The sequence below is a fragment of the Dama dama genome, chromosome 30, assembly GCF_033118175.1.
Source record: "Dama dama isolate Ldn47 chromosome 30, ASM3311817v1, whole genome shotgun sequence".
NCBI lineage: Eukaryota > Metazoa > Chordata > Mammalia > Artiodactyla > Cervidae > Dama > Dama dama.
The window spans coordinates 71,623,537-71,644,950 of record NC_083710.1 but is presented as its reverse complement, the minus strand read 5'-3'; the positions used below and the strand labels follow the sequence as shown (position 1 = coordinate 71,644,950).

Here is a 21,414-nt window from a genome sequence, read left to right as displayed (position 1 = left end):
AGGAAAAAAAAAAAAAAAACAGAGCAAAGTCACAAAGTTAAAAAGCAAAGAAAAACATAATTATAGATGCTGCAGAGATTAAACATTTAAGATACTATGAATAATTTTATGCCAGTCAAGCTCAAAACTCACAGAAACAAATCCACTCCTAAAGGAATAAAACTTAACCAAAAATGACTCTGTAGAAATAACACATTGAAAAGTACTAAAATAATTACCAAAAATTAACTAGATGTTGATTGTTGTACAATATTGTGGATACAATTAATGCCACTGAGTTGTATGTTTAAAAATGGTAATATGGCAAATTTTATGTTATCTATGCTGTACCATAAAAAAATGTAAAAAAATCCCCAAACTAGAAGACAATCAATGATCATGTCTGCTCTTCATTATCAAATGCCCTCGAAGGGTTCCTATTTTGAGAAAGCAAGTTTTCTCTCCCTTCTAAGATATAATTGATCCTAGTTATATTAAAGGCAGTTGTGAAACAAAACAGCAACTTCATAGTCTTTAAGTAAACAGAATCCTTGATATAACTGGAAAGTAATATGTAATTCTGGGAATAGTAAAAAAAAAATCTGTGACAAATTTGTTTTATAACTTAGAAAATGAGCTAAAGCTCTGGACTCTCTCAAGGCACAAAACCTGGGAGACAGCTTTTGTTGGTGGCTTGCTTCTCTGATTTGGATAAGGAAAAAAATAGTATAACCTGTAAAACTAATAAGTCATTTTGTAAGAGTTTGAAACCACTGTGTGAAGTTGGAGAGAGATAAATCCAAATAAAAAAACATCTTGTCTGTGTATTTACACATATTTGTTGCTGGTATAAAGAAGTGCAATATAGTTTGTGCAGGGCAAATACTATTGGAGAAATGCCTTCAGAATAGACTTGACTTCACAGGAGGATCACAATGCTATCTCAAAAATTGTTGAGATTAAGTTCTGTCCATTGAAAGCATTCATAACCACATGGTCACTGAGCATCATCTGGATAATTCCTTTGGAAGTACACCTGAAAAAAAAGAAAGAAAAATAACATGCTTAAAAACTGTAAAGTCCCTCCTAAAGCAACACATTTCTAGGGTAACTTCTTCATGTGAAGCAAATCATAACACTAATGGAGGCACAATTTTTAAACCCAGCAATGTGTTTATTCTATGAAGGATGTAGCCCCATTAAAACCCTTAGTGGGACTGGGCTGAATGCCAAACATGATTCCCTTGAGTTCTGATCATTCTGATTCACAGATAAGCTTTAATCACTAATTGATAACCAAAATCATTTTACAGAATTAAAACATGGAGATAAATTGTAAACAAGATGACAAAGAGGCTGGAAAATCTAGTGTCTGCATGAGGGTTTCTCACTTTCACACAAAAATGAGCACCATCAATTTGGATGTTAATATCAGGTTTGCCAGGCCTTTGAATTCTTGACATTTACCAATTTCTAGCTGAACTGGAAGAGATAGAGGTTTTCTGATAAATGTATAATCAGAACATAAAGGAAGTGAAATGCTGTCAAGTTTGTTCCACAATCATCAGTTTTTGTAGCTGCACAAGATCTTGGTTTCTTGACGAATGCACATAACAAAATGAAATAATGTCAAGACTTGTGAGCTCTTACCTCTAAATGTGTTTGGGTGAAAAAGAACTTCAGTCATTTTTTTCCCCAAATAAGAATATGTAAAGTTTTGTTTGAGTGTTTAAAACAGAAAATGTGCCATCTATCTGAAGCTGACTCATGTCATGAGCTAGGTTGCTAAGTCATGTGACTCCAGATTCATTTTATAAAACTTGATTCTAAGTCCATTTGTAGATGCTATCAACAAAGTTATCATGAGAGATAGTGGGTTTCACATATGAAACAGAAAAGCTCTGAGACACCTACTTTATATTAGGTGTACTTTTTCTTTTGTTATTTGCACACTTGCTACTCCCTAGACAGCACTGCATATAAAATGCTTTATATCAAAAGGTCCCTTAAGTTAAGGAGAAAAACAAGAAATTCTTCAAGAATGATTAGGGCCCATGGATGAAATCTGAGGCTAGTTCCATTACAAATGCAAGGATTTAAAAGGCGGGGGGGGAGGGGTGGGGGCGTGCTTTGGACCCAGTGGTTCAGAATCCACCTGCCAATGCAGGGGACACAGTTTGATCCCTAGTCCAGGAAGATCCACATGTCATAGGGCAATTAAGCCCGTGTGCCATAACTACTGAGTCCACATGTCTACTACCAATCCCGTATGCCACAACTACTGAAGCCAGTGCACCCTAGAGCTCGTGCTCTGTAACAAGAGAAGTCAGAAAAGCCTGCACACTGCAACTTTAGACTAGCCCCCTGCTCACCACAACTAGAGAAAGCCTGTGTGCAGTAATGAAGACCCAGCATAGCCAAAAATAAATAGATAAATAAATAAATAAATTTAAAGTCACAAAAGTAAGCCCTTTTGAGATGGCATTGTTGGAGGCACTCAAGCTGAGGGGCAGGCCCCCATAGGAGCTTCTTTCTCTGTATACTCTGAGGTGGCAGGGTCCTGCCTGCATGAGCTCCAGGGGTGGGTATAAGCTGATGCTGCCACCTCAGACTCCAGAGGCAAGCGCAGACAGGTGCCACTACCACCTCCAAGGGTCCTGTGAGTTGGTGCAGGTCACTTCCCCCACCTTCCTTGAAGCGTGCATGGCTCACCACCACTACCAAGGCACCTGTGACTGGGAGCCAAGTGCCTTCCTGGGAGAGTGGACGTGCCATACACCCACACAACTGCACACCCCCTATCAAGGGGAAAATAGCCAGCATATGCTGAGGAAATAGATGGCAAGCATCAAAACCTAAAACAGTCCTCCCACCAAAAAAAAAAAAAAAATTAAATCCACAAAAGCTACACAGGGACACTCCGACATATAAATAACCCTGTAAGACAACAGTAGATAATTGTTTCACCTAAATTCAGAGTAAGAAAAACATAAGCAAAATGAAGAAGAGGAGCCACTCTCAGTTAAAAGACCAGGAGAATTCCCCTGAAGGAACAACGAAACAGATCTCTTTGATCTAATAGACAGCAAGCTCAAAAGGAGTCAATGAAAATACTGAAGGAATTAAGAAAGGCTATCAACAGAAATGCAGATTACTGGGAAAAGGAACTAGAAACTATAAGGATTCAGGAGAATGCATTTGCTGAGACTAAAACTGAGCTCAAGGCAATGAAGAGCAGAATGAATAATGCAGAATAAAGAATAAGTGACCTGGAAGATCAAATAATGGAAATTATTTAATCAAAACAGCAGACAAAAAGCCAAATGAAAAATTAAAGCAATATAAGGAAGCTATGGGATAATATAAAACAGGCCAATCTATATAAAATAGGGATTCCAGAAGGAGAAGAAAAAGAAAAGGGGGTTGAAAATGTATTTGAAAAAATTATGGCTGAAAACTTCCTAGATACAAGATGCACAGACAGCCCCAAACAAGATGAACCCAAACAGTCCTATACCAAAACATATTATGATAAAAATGGTAAAAGTTAGAGATAAAGAGCAGATTCTAAAGACAGCAAGAGAAAAACAAAGAGCTCATTTAAGAGAACTCCCATAGGCTATCAGCTGATTTCTCTACAGAAACACTACAGGCCAGAAGGGAGTGGCAAAATATATTGAAAGGATTAAAAGAGAAAAAAATCAACTCAATAGACATGAATTTAAGCAAACTCCAGGAGACGGTGAAGGACAGGGAAGCCTGGCTTGCTGCAGTCCATGGGTCACAAGGAGTTGGACATGACTGAGTGACTGAACAACAATACTCTACCCAGAAAGATTGTTTAGAATGGCAGGAGAAATAATTTCTCAGATAAGCAAAAACTAAAGGAATACAGCAATACTAGAACTATCCTAAAAGAAATATTGAAAAGTCATCTCTAAATAGAAAAGAAGCAGGAAGATATAGGAAGGAGGAAATCACAATTGAAAAGTAAATCACTTAAATTAGTGAGAATACAGGTCAAAAAGAAAAGAAAAACAAACTGTGAAAGCAATGATAAACACAAGGAACAGCAAAAAGATAAACATGAAGGTGTACAAAGGGACATTAAAATCATATTATGTGGGGAAAAGTGTGAAAGTGTTAGTTGCTCAGTCATGTCTGACTTTTTGCAACCCCATGAACTGTAGTCCACCAGGCTCCTCTGTCCGTGGAATTCTCCAGGCAAGAATACTGGAGTGGGTTGCCATTCTCTTCTCCAAGGGATCTTCCCAACCCAGAGATTGAACTTGTGTCTCCCAAATTGCAGGAAGATTCTTTACCATCTGAGCCACCAAGCAAGCACAAATATGTGGGGAAGGAGAATAAGAAAATGCAAATTCTTTCTCTTATTTTTAGAATGTGTTTGAGCCTATCTGACTAACAGTCTAAAGCAAGCAGGTATATAAAGGGGTTAACATACTTGAAAAACAGGGCAACCACAAGTCAAAAGTATACAATAGAATCACACACACACAAAAAAAGAAGAGAATAAAATAAAGCATAAAATAAAGTTAAATCATTAAGCTATGAAAAGAAAAATAAAAATAAAAAGAAAGGAACAAAGAAGAAGCAAAGAATCAACTGGAAAACAAGGTTTGAAATAGAAATAAATACATATGTCAATGGTTGCAGAATCAAAAGACACGCAATAGCCAACTGCATTAAAAACAAGAACCTAGACTCAGGGAACTCAAACAGGGGCTCTGTGACAATCTAGAAAGGTGGGATGGGGAGGAAAATGGGAGAGAGGCTCGGGAGGGAGGGGACACTGGTATACCTATGGCTGATTCTTGTTGATGTATGAGAGGAAACCACAAAATTCTGTAAATCAATTATCCCTCAATTAAAAAAAAATAAATTTAAAAAAATTTGGAAAAAAAAAAAAATACCAAGCACCTACAGAAGACCCATGCTGCCTATAATACTCAACTTAGGCAAAGGATACACAGATTGAAAGTGTGGAGATGAAAAAGGATATTTCACACAAACAGAAATGACAGGAGAGCAGGAATTGCAATACTGTACTCATTAAAAAAAAAAAAAAAGAATTTAAAGCAAAGGCTATAAAGAAAGATAAAGAAGGACATTATATAATGATAAAAAGGTCAATACAAAAAGAGGATTTTACATTCATCAACATATACACACCTAGAGAAGCACCAAAATACATAAAACAAATACTAACATACATAACAAGAGAAAGCAATAAGAATACAATAATAATAGAAGATATTAACACCGATTCACATCAATGCACAGATCTTCCATACAGAGAATCAATATGGCAACAGAGGTCCTAAACGATACAATAGAAGAGTTAGACTTAATTGACATTTTCAGAACACTACATCAAAAAAAAAAACCCAAAGTACACATTCTTATCAAGTAGACACAAAACATTCTCTAGGATTTACCATATATTAAGGCACAAAATTGGGCTTCCCTGGTGGCTCTGAGGATAAAGCATATACCTGCAATGTGGGAGACCTGGGTTCGATCCCTGGGTTGGGAAGATCCCTTGGAGAAGGAAATGGCAACCCACTTCAGTATTCCTGCCTGGAGAATCCCATGGACAGAGGAGCCTTGTGGGTTACAGTCCATGGGGTCTCAAAGAGTTGGACATGACTGAGCAACTTCACACACACACACACACACACACACACACACACAAGGCACAAAATTAACCTCAATAAATTTGAGTATAGAAATTATTTCAAGCATCTTCTCTGACCACATGGCATGAAACTAGAAATCAACTACAGGAAAAGAAACAAGAAAAAAAGATTACATGGAGACTAAATAACACACTACTTAAAAACCACTGGGTCAATGAGAAAATTAAAAAAGGAAATTAAAAAATATCTTGAGACAAACAACAATGAAAACGTAACTATACAAAATCTATTTGGGTTGGATTGCTCAGTTGCTCAGTTATGTCCAATTCTCTGTAGCTCTATGGACTGCAGCCCACCAGGCTTCTCTCTCCATGGGATTTTCCTGGCAAGAATACTGGAGTGGGTTGCCATGTCCTCCTCCAGGGGATCTTCCCAACCTAGGGATTGAACCTGCATCTCCTGTGTCTCCTGCATTGCATGCAGATACTTTACCACTGTATGGGGCTTCCCTTGTGGCTCAGATGGTAAAGAATCCACCTGCAATGTGAGAGACCTAGGTTTGATTCCTGGGTTGGGAAGTTCCCCTGAAGAAGGGATAGGCTACCCAATCCAGTATTCTTGGGTTTACCTTGTGGCTCAGCTGGTAAAGAAATCTCCTGCAATGCAGGAGACCTGGGTTTGATCCTTGGGTTGGGAAGATCCACTGGAGAAGGGAAAGGCTACCATCTCCAGTATTCTTGCCTGCAAAATTCCATGGACTTTATAGTCCATGGGGTGCCAAAGAGTTGGACATGACTGAGCAACTTTCACTTTCACTTTACCACTGAGCAACTGGGGAAGCCCCACAAAATCTATGCTTGGCAGCAAAAGCAGTTCTTAGAGGGAAGTTTATAGTTGTACAGGACTTCATCAACAAACAGAAAAATCTCAAGTAAACAACCTAACATACCACCTAAAAGAATTAGAAAAAGAAGGACAAACAAAACCTAAAATCAACAGAAAGAAGGAAATAATAAAGATTGAGGGAAAATAAATAAAATAGAGATTTAAAAAATAGAAAAAAATCAACAAAACCAAGAGCTAGTGCTTCGAAAGAGTAAACAAAATTGACAAACTTCTAGCCAGGCTCACCAGGAAGAAAGGAGAGAGAACCCAAACAAACAAAATAGAAAATCAAAGAGGAAAAATCTCAACTGATACCACGGAAATACAAAAAACCATAAGAGAATACCAATTATATGCCAACAAATTTTGCAATGTAGAAAAAATGGACAACTTTCTAGAAACACATAACCCAACTAAAACTGAAGCAAGAAGAAATAGATAATTTGAACAGATAGATCACTAGAACTGAAATAGAATCTATATTTTAGTAACTCCCTACAGACAAAAGTCCAGGACCAGATGGCTTCACAGCCAAATTCTAACAAACATACAAAAAAAAAAAAAAAAAAAAAACCTTATACCAATTCTTCTCAAATTCTTCCAAAAGATTAAAGAAGAGGGAATGCTACCAAAAATATTCTATGAAGCCACCATCACCCTGATAATAAATCAGACAAAGATAACACCAAAAAAGAAAATTACAGGCCAAAATCTCTGATGAGTCTATTAGTAGACATAAAAATTATCAACAAAATGTTAGCAAATTAAATAAATGTACACATAAGAAAGATCATACACCATGGCCAAGTGGGTATGGGTATGGGTATGGTGACCAAGTGGGTATTCATTCCAGATTCATAAGGATGGTTCAACACATGCAAATCAATGTAATATACCACATTAACAAAAGAAAAGTAAAAAAAAAGAAAAAAACACCTGATCATCTCAATAAATGCAGGAAAAGGATCTGATAAAATTCAACACCTATTCATAATAAAAACTCTTACTAACATGGGAATAGAGGGAACATATCTCAACATAATAAAAGCCATTTACAACAAACCCAGAGCCAATATAATACTCAATAGTGAAAAGCTAAAAGACTTCCTGCTAAAATCTGGAATGAGACAAGGAGGCCCATTCTCACCACTTCTTTTCAACATAGTATTGGAAGTTCTAGCCACAGTTAGAAGACAATTAAAAGAAATAAAATGCATTCAAATTGGAAGGGAAGAGGTAAAACTGTCACTATATGCAGATTCCATGACACTATATAAAGAAAACCCTAAAGACTCCACACTAAAACTGCTAGATCTAATAAATGAATTCAGCAAAGTAGCAAGATACAAGATTAACATTCAGAAATCGTTTGCAATACTTTACACTAACAATGAAATATCAGAAACGGAATACCTTTTAAAACTCACACCAAGAAAAAAGAAAAGAAAAAGAAAAAAAACCTTGGAATAAACTTAACCAAGGAGGTGAAAGACATACACTGAGAACTATAAAACACTGATAAAGGAAATTAAAGATGACTGAAATAAATTGAAAGATAGTCTATGTTCTTGAATTGGAAGAATCAATATTGTTAAAATGGCAAAACTATCCAAAGAAATCTAAAGGTTTAATGTGATCCTTATCAAACTATCCATGACATTTTTCTCAGAACTAAAACAAATAATACAGCATCAAAACATGTATATTATCTAGGGAGAAATAGATCACCAGCCCAGGTTGGATGCATGAGACAAGTGCTCGGGCCTGGTGCACTGGGAAGACCCAGAGGGATCAGGTAGAGAAGGAGGTGGGAGGGGGGATCGGGATGGGGAAATATATCTAAATCCATGGCTGATTCATGTCAATGTATGACAAAACCCACTACAATATTGTAAAGTAATTAACCTCCAACTAATAAAAATAAATGGAAAAAAAAAAAAGTCTGAAAGTGGAAAAAAAAATTTATATGGAACCACAAAAGACCCTGAATCGCCAAAGAAATGTTGAGGGGAAAAAAAACAAACCTAGAGGCATAACTCTCTCAGACTTCAGATAATACTCCAAAGCTACAATAAGCAAAGCAGTGTGGTATTGGTGTGAAAATAGCATAAAAATCAATGGAATAGAATAGACAGCCCAGAAATAAACCCACATACCTACTGTCAATTAATCTTCAACAAAGGAAGTAATAATTTAAAATGGGGAAAAGACAGTCTCTTCAACAAGTGGTGCTAAGGAAGTTGGACAGCTGCATGCAAAGCAATGAAGGTAGAACACAACCTCACATGCACAAAAATAAACTCAAAATGACTTCAAGACTTAAACATAAGACATGACACCATAAAATGCCTAGAAGAAAGCATAGGCAAACATTCTCTGACATAAATCATACAAATGTTTTCTTAAGTCAGTCTCCTAAGGCAATAGAATTAAAAATAAAAAGAAACAAATGGGACCTAATCAAGCTTACAAGACTTTGCACAGCAAGGGAAATGATAAAACAAAACAAAAAGACAACCTATAGAATGGGAGAAAAATATTTGTAAATGATGCCACAGACAAGGGCTTAATCTCCAAAATATAGAAACAGCTGATACAACTCAACAAAACAAAAACATGCAACCCAACCAAAAAATGGGCAGAAGATCTTAATAGATATTACTCCAAAGAAGTCATGCAGATGGCCAGTAGGCACCTGAAAAGATATTTGACATCACTAATTATTAGAGAAATGCAAATCAAATCTACCACTTAACACTGGTCAGGATGTCCATCATTAAAAAGTCTACAATTAATAAATTATGGAGAGGGTGTGGAGAAAATGGAACCCTCCCACACTAGTGGTGGGAATGGAAGTTGGAATTGATACAGCTACTATGGAAAACAATACAGAGATTCCTCAGAAAACTAAAAATAGAATTACTTTATGATCCAGCAAACACATTCCTGGGCATATGCCCAGAAAAAACTAGAATTCAAAAAGATACATGCATGCTCATGTTCATAGCAGCAGTAATTACAATAGCCAAAACATGAAAACAACCTAAACGTCCATCGACAAAGTAATGGATAAAGAAGATGTGGTATTGTTGGGCATACACACTGAAGAAACCAGAACTGAAAGAGACACACATATGCCAGTGTTCATTGCAGCACTGTTTACAATAGCTAGGACATGAAAACAACCTGTCCATTGGCAGACTAATGGATAAGGAAGTTGTGGTACACATACACAATGGAATGTTTCTCAGCTAAAAAAAAAAACAAAACACATTTGAGTCAGTTCTAGTGAGGTAGATGAAACTGGACCCTATTATACAGAATTAAGTAGGTCAAAAGGAGAAAAACCAATACAGTATATTAATACATAAATATGGAATTCAGAAAGATGGTAATGACGATCATATATCCAAGGCAGCAAAAGAGACACAGATGTAAAGAACAGACTTTTGGACTATGTGGGAGAAGGCGAGGGTGGGATGATTTGAGAGACTAGCACTGAAACATGTATATTACCATATGTAAAATAGATGGCCAGTGCAAGTTCGATTCATGAAGCAGGGCACTCAAAGCTGGTGTTCTGAGACAACCAGAGGGTTAGGGTGGGGAGGGAGATGGAAGAGGGGTTTCAGGATGGAGGGACGCATGTGCACCTGTGGCTGATCCATGTCTATGCATGACACAACTAACACAATATTGTAAAGCAAATAGCCTCCAATTAAAACAAATAAATTTTTAAAAAAGATGTGGAACTGATTACTGGCTGGATCTGTCTCTCTCCTTTTGATTCCCCCTTTTATCCCCCTGGCCACCTCTGCCTCCTTCCTCCCTCTTCTCCTCTCTGTGTAACTCCATGAACATCTCTGAGGGGTCCAGACTGTGGAGAGCACATGGGGAAGTGATTACTGGCTAGCTTGCTCTCTCCCCTTTTGATACCCCCTCTGCTCCTCCTGGTCAACTCTAACCCCCTCTTACCTCTTCTCTTCTCCATGTAACTCTGTGTACTTCTCCAGGTCTCCCTCACTGTGGAGAAACCTGTCATCATTAACCTAGATGTTTTATCATTGGTGCTGTATAGATGGAGAAGTCTTGAGGTTACCATAAGAATAAGACTGAAAACCAGAGGCAGGAGGCTTAAGTCCAAATCCTCAGAACACCAGAGAACTCCTGAATCCATGGAACATTAAATGATAGAAGCTCATCAAAAGCCTCCATACCTACACTGAAACCTTGCATCACCCAAGAGCCAACAAGCTCCAGAGCAAGACATACCACACAAATTCTCCAGCAACACAGGAACATAACCATAAGCCTCAATATACAGGCTGACCAAAGCCACACCAAACCCACTGACATCTCAAAACTTATTACTGGACACTTCGTTGCTTTCCAGAGAGCAAAATCCAGCTCCACCCACCAGAACACCGACACAAGCTTCCCTAACCAGGAAACCTTGACAACCCACCCACACCCCAACGAGGAAGCATGCAACCCCACCCACAGTGAGGAATCTCCACAATAAAGAGGAACCACCAACTGCCAGACTACAGAAAGGCCACCCCAAACACAGCAATATAAATAAGATGAAAAGGCAGAGAAATACCCAGCAGGTAAAGGAACAGGATAAATGCCCACCAAACCAAACAAAAGAGGAAGATATAGGGAATCTACCTGACAAAGAATTCCAAATAATGATAGTGAAAATGATCCAAAATCTTGAAAGCAAATTGGAGTTACAGATAAATAGCTTGGAGACAAGGATCGAAAAGATGCATGAAAGGTTTAACAAGGACCTAGAAGAAATAAAAAAGAGTTAATATACAATGAATAATGCAATAAATGAGATCAAAAACACTCTGGAGCGAACCAACAGTAGAATAACAGAGGCAGAAGATAGGATAAGTGAGGTAGAAGATAGAATGGTAGAAATAAATGAAACAGAGAGGAAAAAAGAAAAAAGAATCAAAAGAAATGAGGACAACCTCAGAGACCTCTGGGACAATGTTAAACGCCCCAACATTCGAATCACAGGAGTCCCAGAAGAAGAAGGCAAGAAGAAAGACCATGAGAAAATACTTGAGATAATAGTTTAAAACTTCCCTAAAATGAGGAAGGAAATAATCACCCAATTCCAAGAAACCCAGAGAGTCCTAAACAGGATAAACCCAAGGCAAAACACCCCAAGACACATATTAATCAAATTCACAAAGATCAAACACAAAGAACAAATATTAAAAGCAGCAAGGGGAAAACAACAAGTAACACACAAGGGGATTCCCATAAGGATAACAGCGGATCTTTCAATAGAAACTCTTCAGGCCAGAAGAGAACGGCAGGACATGCTTAAAGTGTTGAAAGAATAAAATGTACAGCCAAGATTATTGTACCCAGCAAGGATCTCATTCAAATATGAAGGAGAAATCAAAAGCTATACAGACAAGCAAAAGCTGAGAGAATTCAGCACCACCAAAGCAGCTCTCCAACAAATGCTGAAGGATCTTCTCTAGACAGGAAATACAGAAAGGGTGTATAAACTCAAACCCAAAACAATAAAGTAAATGGCAGTGGAATCATACTTAATAATTACCTTAAATGTAAATGGGTTGAATACCCCAACCAAAGACAAAGACTGGCTGAATGGATACAAAAAACAAGACCCCTATATATGCTGACTACAACAGACACACCTCGAATCAAGCGACACATACAGACTGAAAGTGAAGGACTGGAAAAAGATATTCCATGCAAATAGAGACTAAAAGAAAGCAGGAGTCACAAAACTCCTATCAGATAAAATAGACTTTTAAAAAAAGGCTATGAAAAGAGACAAAGAAGGACACTACATAATGATCAAAGGATCAATCCAAGAAGAACATATAACAATTATAAATATATATGCACCCAACATAGGAGCACCACCATATATAAGACATATGCTAACAAGTATGAAGGGGGAAATTAACAATAACACAATAATAGTGGGAGACTTTAATACCCCACTCACACCTATGGATAGATCAACGAAACAGAAAATTAACAAGGAAACACAAACTTTAAATGATACAATAGACCAGTTAGACCTAATTAATATCTATAGGGCATTTCACCCAAAAACAATGAATTTCACCTTTTTCTCAAGCGCACATGGAACCTTGTCCAGGATAGATCACATCCTTGGCCATAAATCTAGCCTTGGTAAATTCAAAAAAATTTAAATCATTCCAAGCATCTTTTCTGACCATGATGCAGTAAGATTAGATGTCAATTACAGGAGAAAAACTGTTAAAAATTCCAACATATGGAGGCTGAACAACACGCTGATGAATAAAGAACAAATCACAGAAGAAATCAAAAAAGAAATCAAAATATGCATAGAGAGGAATGAAAATGAAAACACAACAACCAAAACCTATGGGACACTGTAAAAGCAGTGCTAAGAGGAAGGTTCATAGCAATACAGGCTTACCTCAAGAAACAAGAAAAAAGTCAAATAAACAACCTAACCCTACACATAAAGCAACTTGACAAGGAAGAAATGAAGAACCCCAGGGTTAGTAGAAGGAAAGAAATCTTAAAAATTAGGGCAGAAATAAATGCAAAAGAAACACATGAGACCATAGCAAAAATCAACAAAGGCAAAACCTGGTTCTTTGAGAAGATAAATAAAATTGGCAAACCATTTGCCAGACTCATCAAGAAACAAAGGGAGAAGAATCAAATCAACAAAATTAGAAATGAAAATAAAGAGATCACAAGAGACAACACAGAAATACAAAGGATCATAAGAGACTGCTATCAGCAACTAAATGCCAAGAAATTTGACAACCTGGAAGAAATGGACAAATTCTTAGAAAAGTACAACTTTCCAAAATTGAACCAGGAAGAAATAGAAAATCTCAACAGACCCATCACAAGCATAGAAACTGAAACTGTATTCAGAAATCTTCCAGCAAACAAAAGCCCATGACCAGATGGCTTCACAGCTGAATTCTACCAGAAATTTAGAGAAGAAGTAACACCTATCTTACTCAAACTCTTTCAGAAAATTGCAGAGGAAGGTAAACTTCCAAACTCATTCTATGAGGCCACCATCACCCTAATACCAAAACCTGACAAAGATGCCACAAAAAAAAAAAAAAAAAAAAAAAAAACCTACAGGCCAATATCACTGATAAACATAGATGCAAAAATCCTTAACAAAATTCTAGCAAACAGAATCCAACAACATATTAAAAAAATCATACATCATGACCAAATGAGCTTTATCCCAGGGATGCAAGATTTCTTCAATATCTGAAAATCAATCAATGTAATACACCACATTAACAAATTGAAAAATAAAAACCATATGATTATCTTAATAGATGCAGAGAAAGACTTTGACAAAATTCAATATCCATTTATGATTAAAAAACTCCAGAAAGCAGGAATAGAAGGAACATACCTCAACATAATAAAAGCTGTATGTGACAAACCCACAGCAAAGATTATCCTCAATGGTGAAAAATTGAAAGCATTTCCCCTAAAGTCAGGAACAAGACAAGGGTGCCCACTCTCACCACTACTATTCAACATAGTTTTGGAAGTTTTGGCCACAGCAATCAGAGCAGAAAAAGAAATAAAAGGAATCCAGATTGGAAAAGAAGAAGTAAAACTCTCACTGTTTGCAGATGACATGATCCTCTGCATAGAAAACCCTAAAGACTCCACCAGAAAATTACTAGAGCTAATCAATGAATGTAGTAAAGTTGCAGGATATAAAATCAACAAACAGAAATCACTTGCATTCCTATACAGTAACAATGAGGAAATAGAAAGAGAAATAAAGGAAACAATTCCATTCACCATTGCAACGAAGAGAATAATATACTTAGGAGTAAATCTACCTAAAGAAACAAAATACATATATAGAGAAAACTATAAAACACTGATGAAAGAAATCAAAGAGGACACAAATAGATGGGGAAATACACAGTGCTCCCGGATCGGAAGAATCAATATAGTGAAAATGAGTATACTATACAAAGCAATCTATAGATTCAACACAATCCCTATAAAGCTATCAATGGTATTTTTCAGAGAAATAGAACAAATAATTTCACAATTTGTATGGAAATACAAAAACCTTCAATAGCCAAAGTAATCTTGAGAAAGAAGAATGGAACTGGAGGAATCAACCTGCCTGACTTCAGTCTCTACCACAACGCCACAGTCATCAAGGCAGTGTGGTACTGGCACAAAGACAGAAATATAGATCAATGGAACAAAATAGAAAGCCCAGAGATAAATCCATGCACCTATGGACACCTTATCTTTGACAAAGGAGGCAAGGATATACAATGGAGAAAAGACAATCTCTTCAACAAGTGGTGCTGTGAAAAGTGGTCACCCACTTGTGAAAGAGTGAAACTAGAACACTTTCTAACATCATACACAAAAATAAACTCAAAATGGATTAAAGATCTAAATTAAGATGAGAAATTTTAAAACTCCTAGAGGAAAACATAGGCAAAACACTGTCCGACATGAATCACAGCAGGATCCTCTATGACGCACCTCCCATAATATTGAAAATAAAAGCAAAAAAAAAAGGACCTAATTAAAATTAAAAGCTTCTGCACAACAAAGGAAACTATAAGCAAAGTGAAAAGACAACCTTCAGAATGGGAGAAAATAATAGCAAATGAAGCAACGGACAAAGAATTAATCTCAAAAATATACAAGTAACTTTTCAGCTCAATTCCAGGAAAATAAAATACCCAATCAAAAAGTGGGCCAAAGAACTAAACAGACATTTCTCCAAAGAAGACATACAGATGACTAACAAACACATGAAAAGATGCTTAACATCACTCATTATCAGACAAATGCAAATCAAAACCACAATGAGGTACCATGTCACACCAGTCAGAACAGCTGCTATCCAAAAGTCTACAAGTAATAAATGCTGGAGAGGGTGTGGAGAAAAGGGAACCTTCTTACACTGTTGGTGGGTATGCAAACTAGTACAACCATTATGGAGAACAGTGTGGAGATTCCTTAAAAAACTGGAAATAGAACTGCCATATGACCCAGCAACCCCACTGCTGGGCATACACACCGAGGAAGCCAGAATTGAAAGAGACACGTGCACCCCAATGTTCATTGCAGCACTGTTTATAATAGCCAGGACATGGAAGAAACCTAGACGCCCATCAGCAGACGAATGGATAAGAAAGCTGTGGTACATATACACAATGGAATTAGCCATTAAAAAGAATACATTTGAATCAGTTCTAACGAGGTGGATGAAACTAGAGCCTATTATACAAGGTGAATCAAGCTGGAAAGAGAAACACCAATACAGTATACTAATGCATATATATGGAAATTAGAAAGATGGTAATAACCCTGTATGTGAGACAAGAAGAGAGACACAGGTGTATTGAACAGTCTTTTGGACTCTGTGGGAGAGGGCGAGGGCAGGATGATATGGGAGAATGGCATTGAAACATGTAAATTTTCATATGTGAAACGAATTGCCAGCCCAGGTTTGATGCATGATACAGGATGCTCGGGGCTGGTGCACTGGGATGACCCAGAGGGATGGGATGGGGAGGGAGTTGGGAGTGGGCTTCAGGATGTGGAACACATGTACAACTATGGCGGATTCAAGTCAATGTATGGCAAAACAAATACAATGTTGTAAAGTAAAATAAATAAATATTTTTTTTTAAAGGCTCAATTCTTTGGTGCTCAGCTTTCATTGTAGTCCAACTCTCACATCCATACATGACTACTGGAAAAACCATGCTTTGACTAGATAGATCTTTGTCAGCAAAGTCATGTCTCTGCCTTTTAATTTGCTGTCTAGGTTTGTCATAGCTTTTCTTCCAAGGAGTAAGAGTCTTTTAATTTCATGGCTGCAGTCACCATCTGCAGTGATTTTGTAGCCCAAGAAAATAAAGTGTCTCACTGTTTCCATTGTTTTCTCATCTATTTGTCATGAAGTGATGGGACTGGATACCATGATCTTAGTTTTATGAATTTGAGTTTTAAGCCAGCTTTTTCACTCTACTCTTTCACTTTCATCAAGATGCTCTTTAGTTCTTCTTTGCTTTCTGCTATAAGGGTGGTGTCATCTGCATGTCTGAGGTTATTGATATTTCTCCTGGCAATCTTGATTCTAGCTTGTGCTTCTTCCAGCCCAGCATTTCACATGATGTTCTCTTCATATAAGTTAAATAAGCAGAGTGACAATATAGAACCTTGACATACTTCTTTCTCAGTTTGGAACCAGTCTGTTGTTTCTTGCTCAGTTCTAACTGTTGCTTCTGGACCTGCATACCGATTTCCCAGGAGGTAAGTAAGGTGGTCTGGTATTCCCATCTCTTGAAGAATTTTCCACAGTATATCTAACAGAAATACTGTGAGATACTTGCAATATGTTTTTAAGAGATATTTAAAATATTACACAAGTAAATTTATTCTTTACAAGTGAAAAATCTGGTGAATGTGAAGTATAAAGTATGAAGAAGTAAAAATGCACCTATAATTTAATGATCAGAGATCTAGTTTCAATGGGGAAGCCTCACCACACACAGTTAGAAGCCTCATCCCACCTCAAGCCATGCCTCTCAAGGGGCAAGAGTACCAGACAATCATTCCCTCCCTCCATCCTTCCATCAACCCCACTCTCACCTTGTTCCAGAAAGAAGTACAGGCAGCTACATGACAATGACTAAGTTCCTTAAACCAGACCTCAGTGCAGGCATTCTTGCCATTTCTTCTTGTTCCTCTTGTCTTAACCACAGAAACCCAAGGCCATGAAGTCAGCAAAGCAAAAAATATCAAAAAAGGAACATTTTGACTGGGACCAGGGGATCAAAATGACCAGGGATAACATCATGGAAATAGCTATCCTAAGAAAAGATTAACTATATGTGACAGCCATCATATAGGCACCCTAAAACTTTTCTTTAAATACATCTTGCTATCTCTTAGAAGGCAGGATGATAGTTCTTAAAAAATTAGTCTGCTATCCTACTCATTTGCTAGCAAATTAACAAATTTCTTTCCTTTATTCTTTGAAACTTGTCTTCATTATTCTCATTCAGCATTGGAAACAAGACCAAATTTTTCATTACAAAACCACATGACCTGAGTGTTCCTCACTGAGTGCCTTCCTCACACCACACACAGTGCTTAGTGCCTCCCACACCTCATCTCTGAAAGTGCTCTGTGACCTTCAGCACCACTCAGACTACAGTGTGAAGGTGTTGTGAGTTCTTGATTGGTCCTGATGACAACTTCATTTTCTGTAAGCTAGAGAAAGCATGGGGGCAAATGCACCTAATTCTAAGCAACAAAGAATTAGAGAGAAAGTGACAGGATCGGGTAGGAGTTTTATTTACAGATCAGAACACAGAAGAGACCTACACCCTTCCCTGGAAGATCTTCCTAGAATCAAAACACTCCAAATTTTTTCCCTTACTCTCAAATTTCCTGGATATTCTTTGACAGAACTTGTATCACAAATGTGCTGAGCACCGATCAGAATGAATGTGAAAGGTCTGTAAAATGGGCTTTCTGTGCTCTGTGAGAATCTGAACCCAGAGCCCAAATGTGTGCCAAGCCCAATCCAAAATTTCTCTCAGGTGCACGTGCATGCACACATCCTGACCCCATCCCCACTGCTTCTGCAGAGTCCCAGCAGACCTGTCTTCCACCTGCAACATGTTAAGATCCATTCATGAAGCTTTGTCTCTGGAGGCTTATGATTGAAAAGGACACAGAGAGCTTGTTACTGGACCCCTGCTACCAAATTGTGAGGAGTGAACTGTGGAGATAAATTTTAATTACAACTCCCACAGTGGGCTCACCTGCTTTGCTGTTTCAGTGAGGGCAGCAGCCTCAGCCTTGCCCAGTTGTTGCACCATCTTGTAAAACAGGCTGTCTCTATTTTGCAGCAAAACATATGGCTCATCATATTCTTCCAGTCTTCCTGAATCCAAAACCTGTTAAGCAGCAGAAAGAAACCTGTTAGCACACAATGTTTCACAGTAACTTCTTATAACTCCAACAATATTTCAGAAAGGGGCAGGACAGGGAGAATACAGAGAGTCTATTTGGGTGGTAAGACTGGCTGGTATTTAAATAGTTTGATTACCCTAGTTTACCAGTATATCAAGCCCTAACCCAATGTTTTACTATTATAATGTGATAGCAATAGAAGAAAATCAAAGATTTAGACTATGATTACAGGCATTTAGCAATCTATATCATTTATATTCTGACAAAGGCATTTGGGGTTGTTGCAATTAGTTAGTAATTTTAGCTTTCAGACTGTGAGATTTGAAGGTTGTTTATACAGACATTCAGAGTTGGGAAATTTCTTAATTCAAGACAATCAAACTCAATTTATCTAAAAAGTACACTGGTATCATACAAGTCAGACAACAGTAACCTGGCAGCAAATTAACTGTCAAGGTGGTTTAAAAACACTGAGCAAAACTTGGGGAAAAAGTAAATGCTTCCAGATTATGTCATCTCTTTGGGGATGAATCCCTTGTCAGTGAGGTTAAAGTGCTTCTTAAAGTTGGTTTTGGTTGTAGTTTATTATCCTGAGAGTGAACGCCTGACAAAAAAGAGTTGCTACATAAGCAGCTTTAGTATAATCGCTCTGCACTGAAGAATATCTAGAAATCCAATTTTCTCTTTGAGTAAGACTAAAGAAGCAATTTTTCCAGTACTCATGTATGCATGTGAAAGTTGGACTATAAAGAAAGCTGAGCACTGAAGAATTGATGCTTTTGAACTGTGGTGTTGGAGAAGACTCTTGAGAGTCCCTTGGACTGCAAGGAAATCCAACAAGTCCATCCTAAAGGAGATCAGCCCTGGGTGTTCATTGGAAGGACTGATGTTGAAGCTGAAACTCCAATACTTTGGCCATCTGATGTGAATAGCTGACTCATTTGAAAAGACCCTGATGCTGGGAAAGATTGAGGGCAGGAGGAGAAGGGGACAACAGAGGATGAGATGGTTGGATGGCATCACTGACTCAACGGACATGAGTTTGGGTAAATTCCAGGAGTTGGTGATGGACAGGGAGGCCTGGCGTGCTGTGGTTCATGGGGTTGCAAAAAGTTGGACACAACTGAGCGACTGAACTGAACTGAAGACTTTGTACTAGCTTTATATATAAATAAAACAAATATGCCCATAAGCATAAATATTTCCCCTACTTTCTACTGCAATTTTTATTACACTCAGGCTCAAATTTTTTACTGTGTATCTCTTATATATTCACACAAAAATAAAACAAATCTGATTTAGTTTTCAGGATTAATAAAGAGTTAAGTAACACATAGGCAAAACACATTTGAGGAACACAAGAAAATGTTTCATTAATTTCTGAATTATTCAGCAAATATTTATTACACATTTAATTACATTCCTGTCACTATGCTAGATGCTGTGGAAGAGCCAAACACAAGTAAGTCACAGGCCCTGCATTCAGGGAGCCTGTACTGAGAGGACAGAGAGAAGGAAATCCTCAAATGTCTACAACGCAAGAGAAACACACACACACTCACACACACACTCACACAAAGGAGTTTAGTAACAGAAAAGGTGACTTCTGTCAGAGGTTCTGAGTATGAGCTTCAAGGAGGAGATCAGGCAATGAACTGGGCCTTGAAGAATGGATAGACGTGAACATGCAGAAGTAGGTGCGGGTGGGTGGACCATGGTCTTTCCAGACACAGGGAACAACCTAGGTCAAGAGGGCTGGAGGTGAGACTGGCATCTCCTTAAGCGCAGGGTATGCAATCTCCCTTGTCTGGTGTTGCATCTCAGGCCCCTGGCATTGCACATGACAGGTAACAGGCACTTAATACTTGCTCATTGGAAGTGAAATGAAGAAGAAACTAAATTCAGGGCATGAATGAGTGACCACCCAATGGTGTAATCTATCAAGACTATAGGGTGAGATCAGGGGGTTTAGAGAATGAGTCCAGCTGGCATGGGGAATAGCTAAGGATTAGGGATGTAGACCTGGAGGACCCCATGGCCCAGATTGATGACTGTGGACAAAAGGGAGAGTGAGAGGGGAAATGAGGGAGAGACAAAGCAGGGTTGAGGATTGAAACTCATTTACTTCAAATATTGGAATAAAAGAAAGAAAAAGGACAGTCAGAGAGGAGGGAGAGTCGAAAGGAGCAAGAGTTTAGTGCAACTCAGACTCATGTCAGGCCATAAGAGCTGAGATGGGACACAGACTGAAAAATGCCAGGAACAGAATTTTACTAACTTAGCCTTTACATTTACTGCTTTGATCAAAGATTCTAGATTTTCATAACAAATTGACATAAACAACTATAAATTTCTTTCTTGTGTACAGAAAAAAATATATATAGTTTTAACTTTTTATTTTAAAACCCTTTAATCTTGAAATTAAAAGTCTCCTGTAATGTCCAGATATATCTCCACTCTTCCTGTAACTCAAGTTGAATTATAAACTAGACCACACATTCAATTTGGTGTGATAATAATCCCTCAATTCTACAACCCAATGAATACCAACCTCAAATTGCTTGTCACTCTCTAGTAGGTTTAGGAAAAATACATTATATTATCTGAGTCAGTTATATAAGTGCAATGAAGAAGTGTTTATCTGGCTTGTATATCTGCTGATATTCCAGCTAGTTGTCCTAGACATAAAACTTAAATGGACCCAATGCAAGATAATTTAATTCATTTTCATTGGCAGGATGCCTTCAATGACAATGGGGTGACTGCAGGGAGAGGTGGAGGGCAAGGAAAGGGTGAAAGAAAAACCTCAAAAAGGGCTTGAAACAGGTAAAGTTCACAGCATCATTCACTTACTGTGGAAGAAGGATGCTTTGGGGAACAG

The 21,414-nt window shown here is 37.8% G+C and overlaps 1 protein-coding gene across 1 annotated transcript in view; it reads right to left on the bottom strand.

Annotated features, from left to right (window-relative positions):
* Positions 1 to 903: 903 nt before the first annotated feature.
* Positions 904 to 21,414, bottom strand: part of LOC133049633 (ATP-binding cassette sub-family C member 4-like) — a 287,184-nt gene continuing 266,673 nt past the window's right edge. Inside the window, exons 30-31 of the mRNA XM_061133773.1 lie at positions 18,383 to 18,517; positions 904 to 1,015 (exon numbers count right to left, since the gene is read on the bottom strand). Coding sequence (XP_060989756.1) covers positions 977 to 1,015; positions 18,383 to 18,517 — 174 coding nt within the window. The 3' untranslated portion in view covers positions 904 to 976. The remainder of the gene's footprint in view (positions 1,016 to 18,382; positions 18,518 to 21,414) is intronic.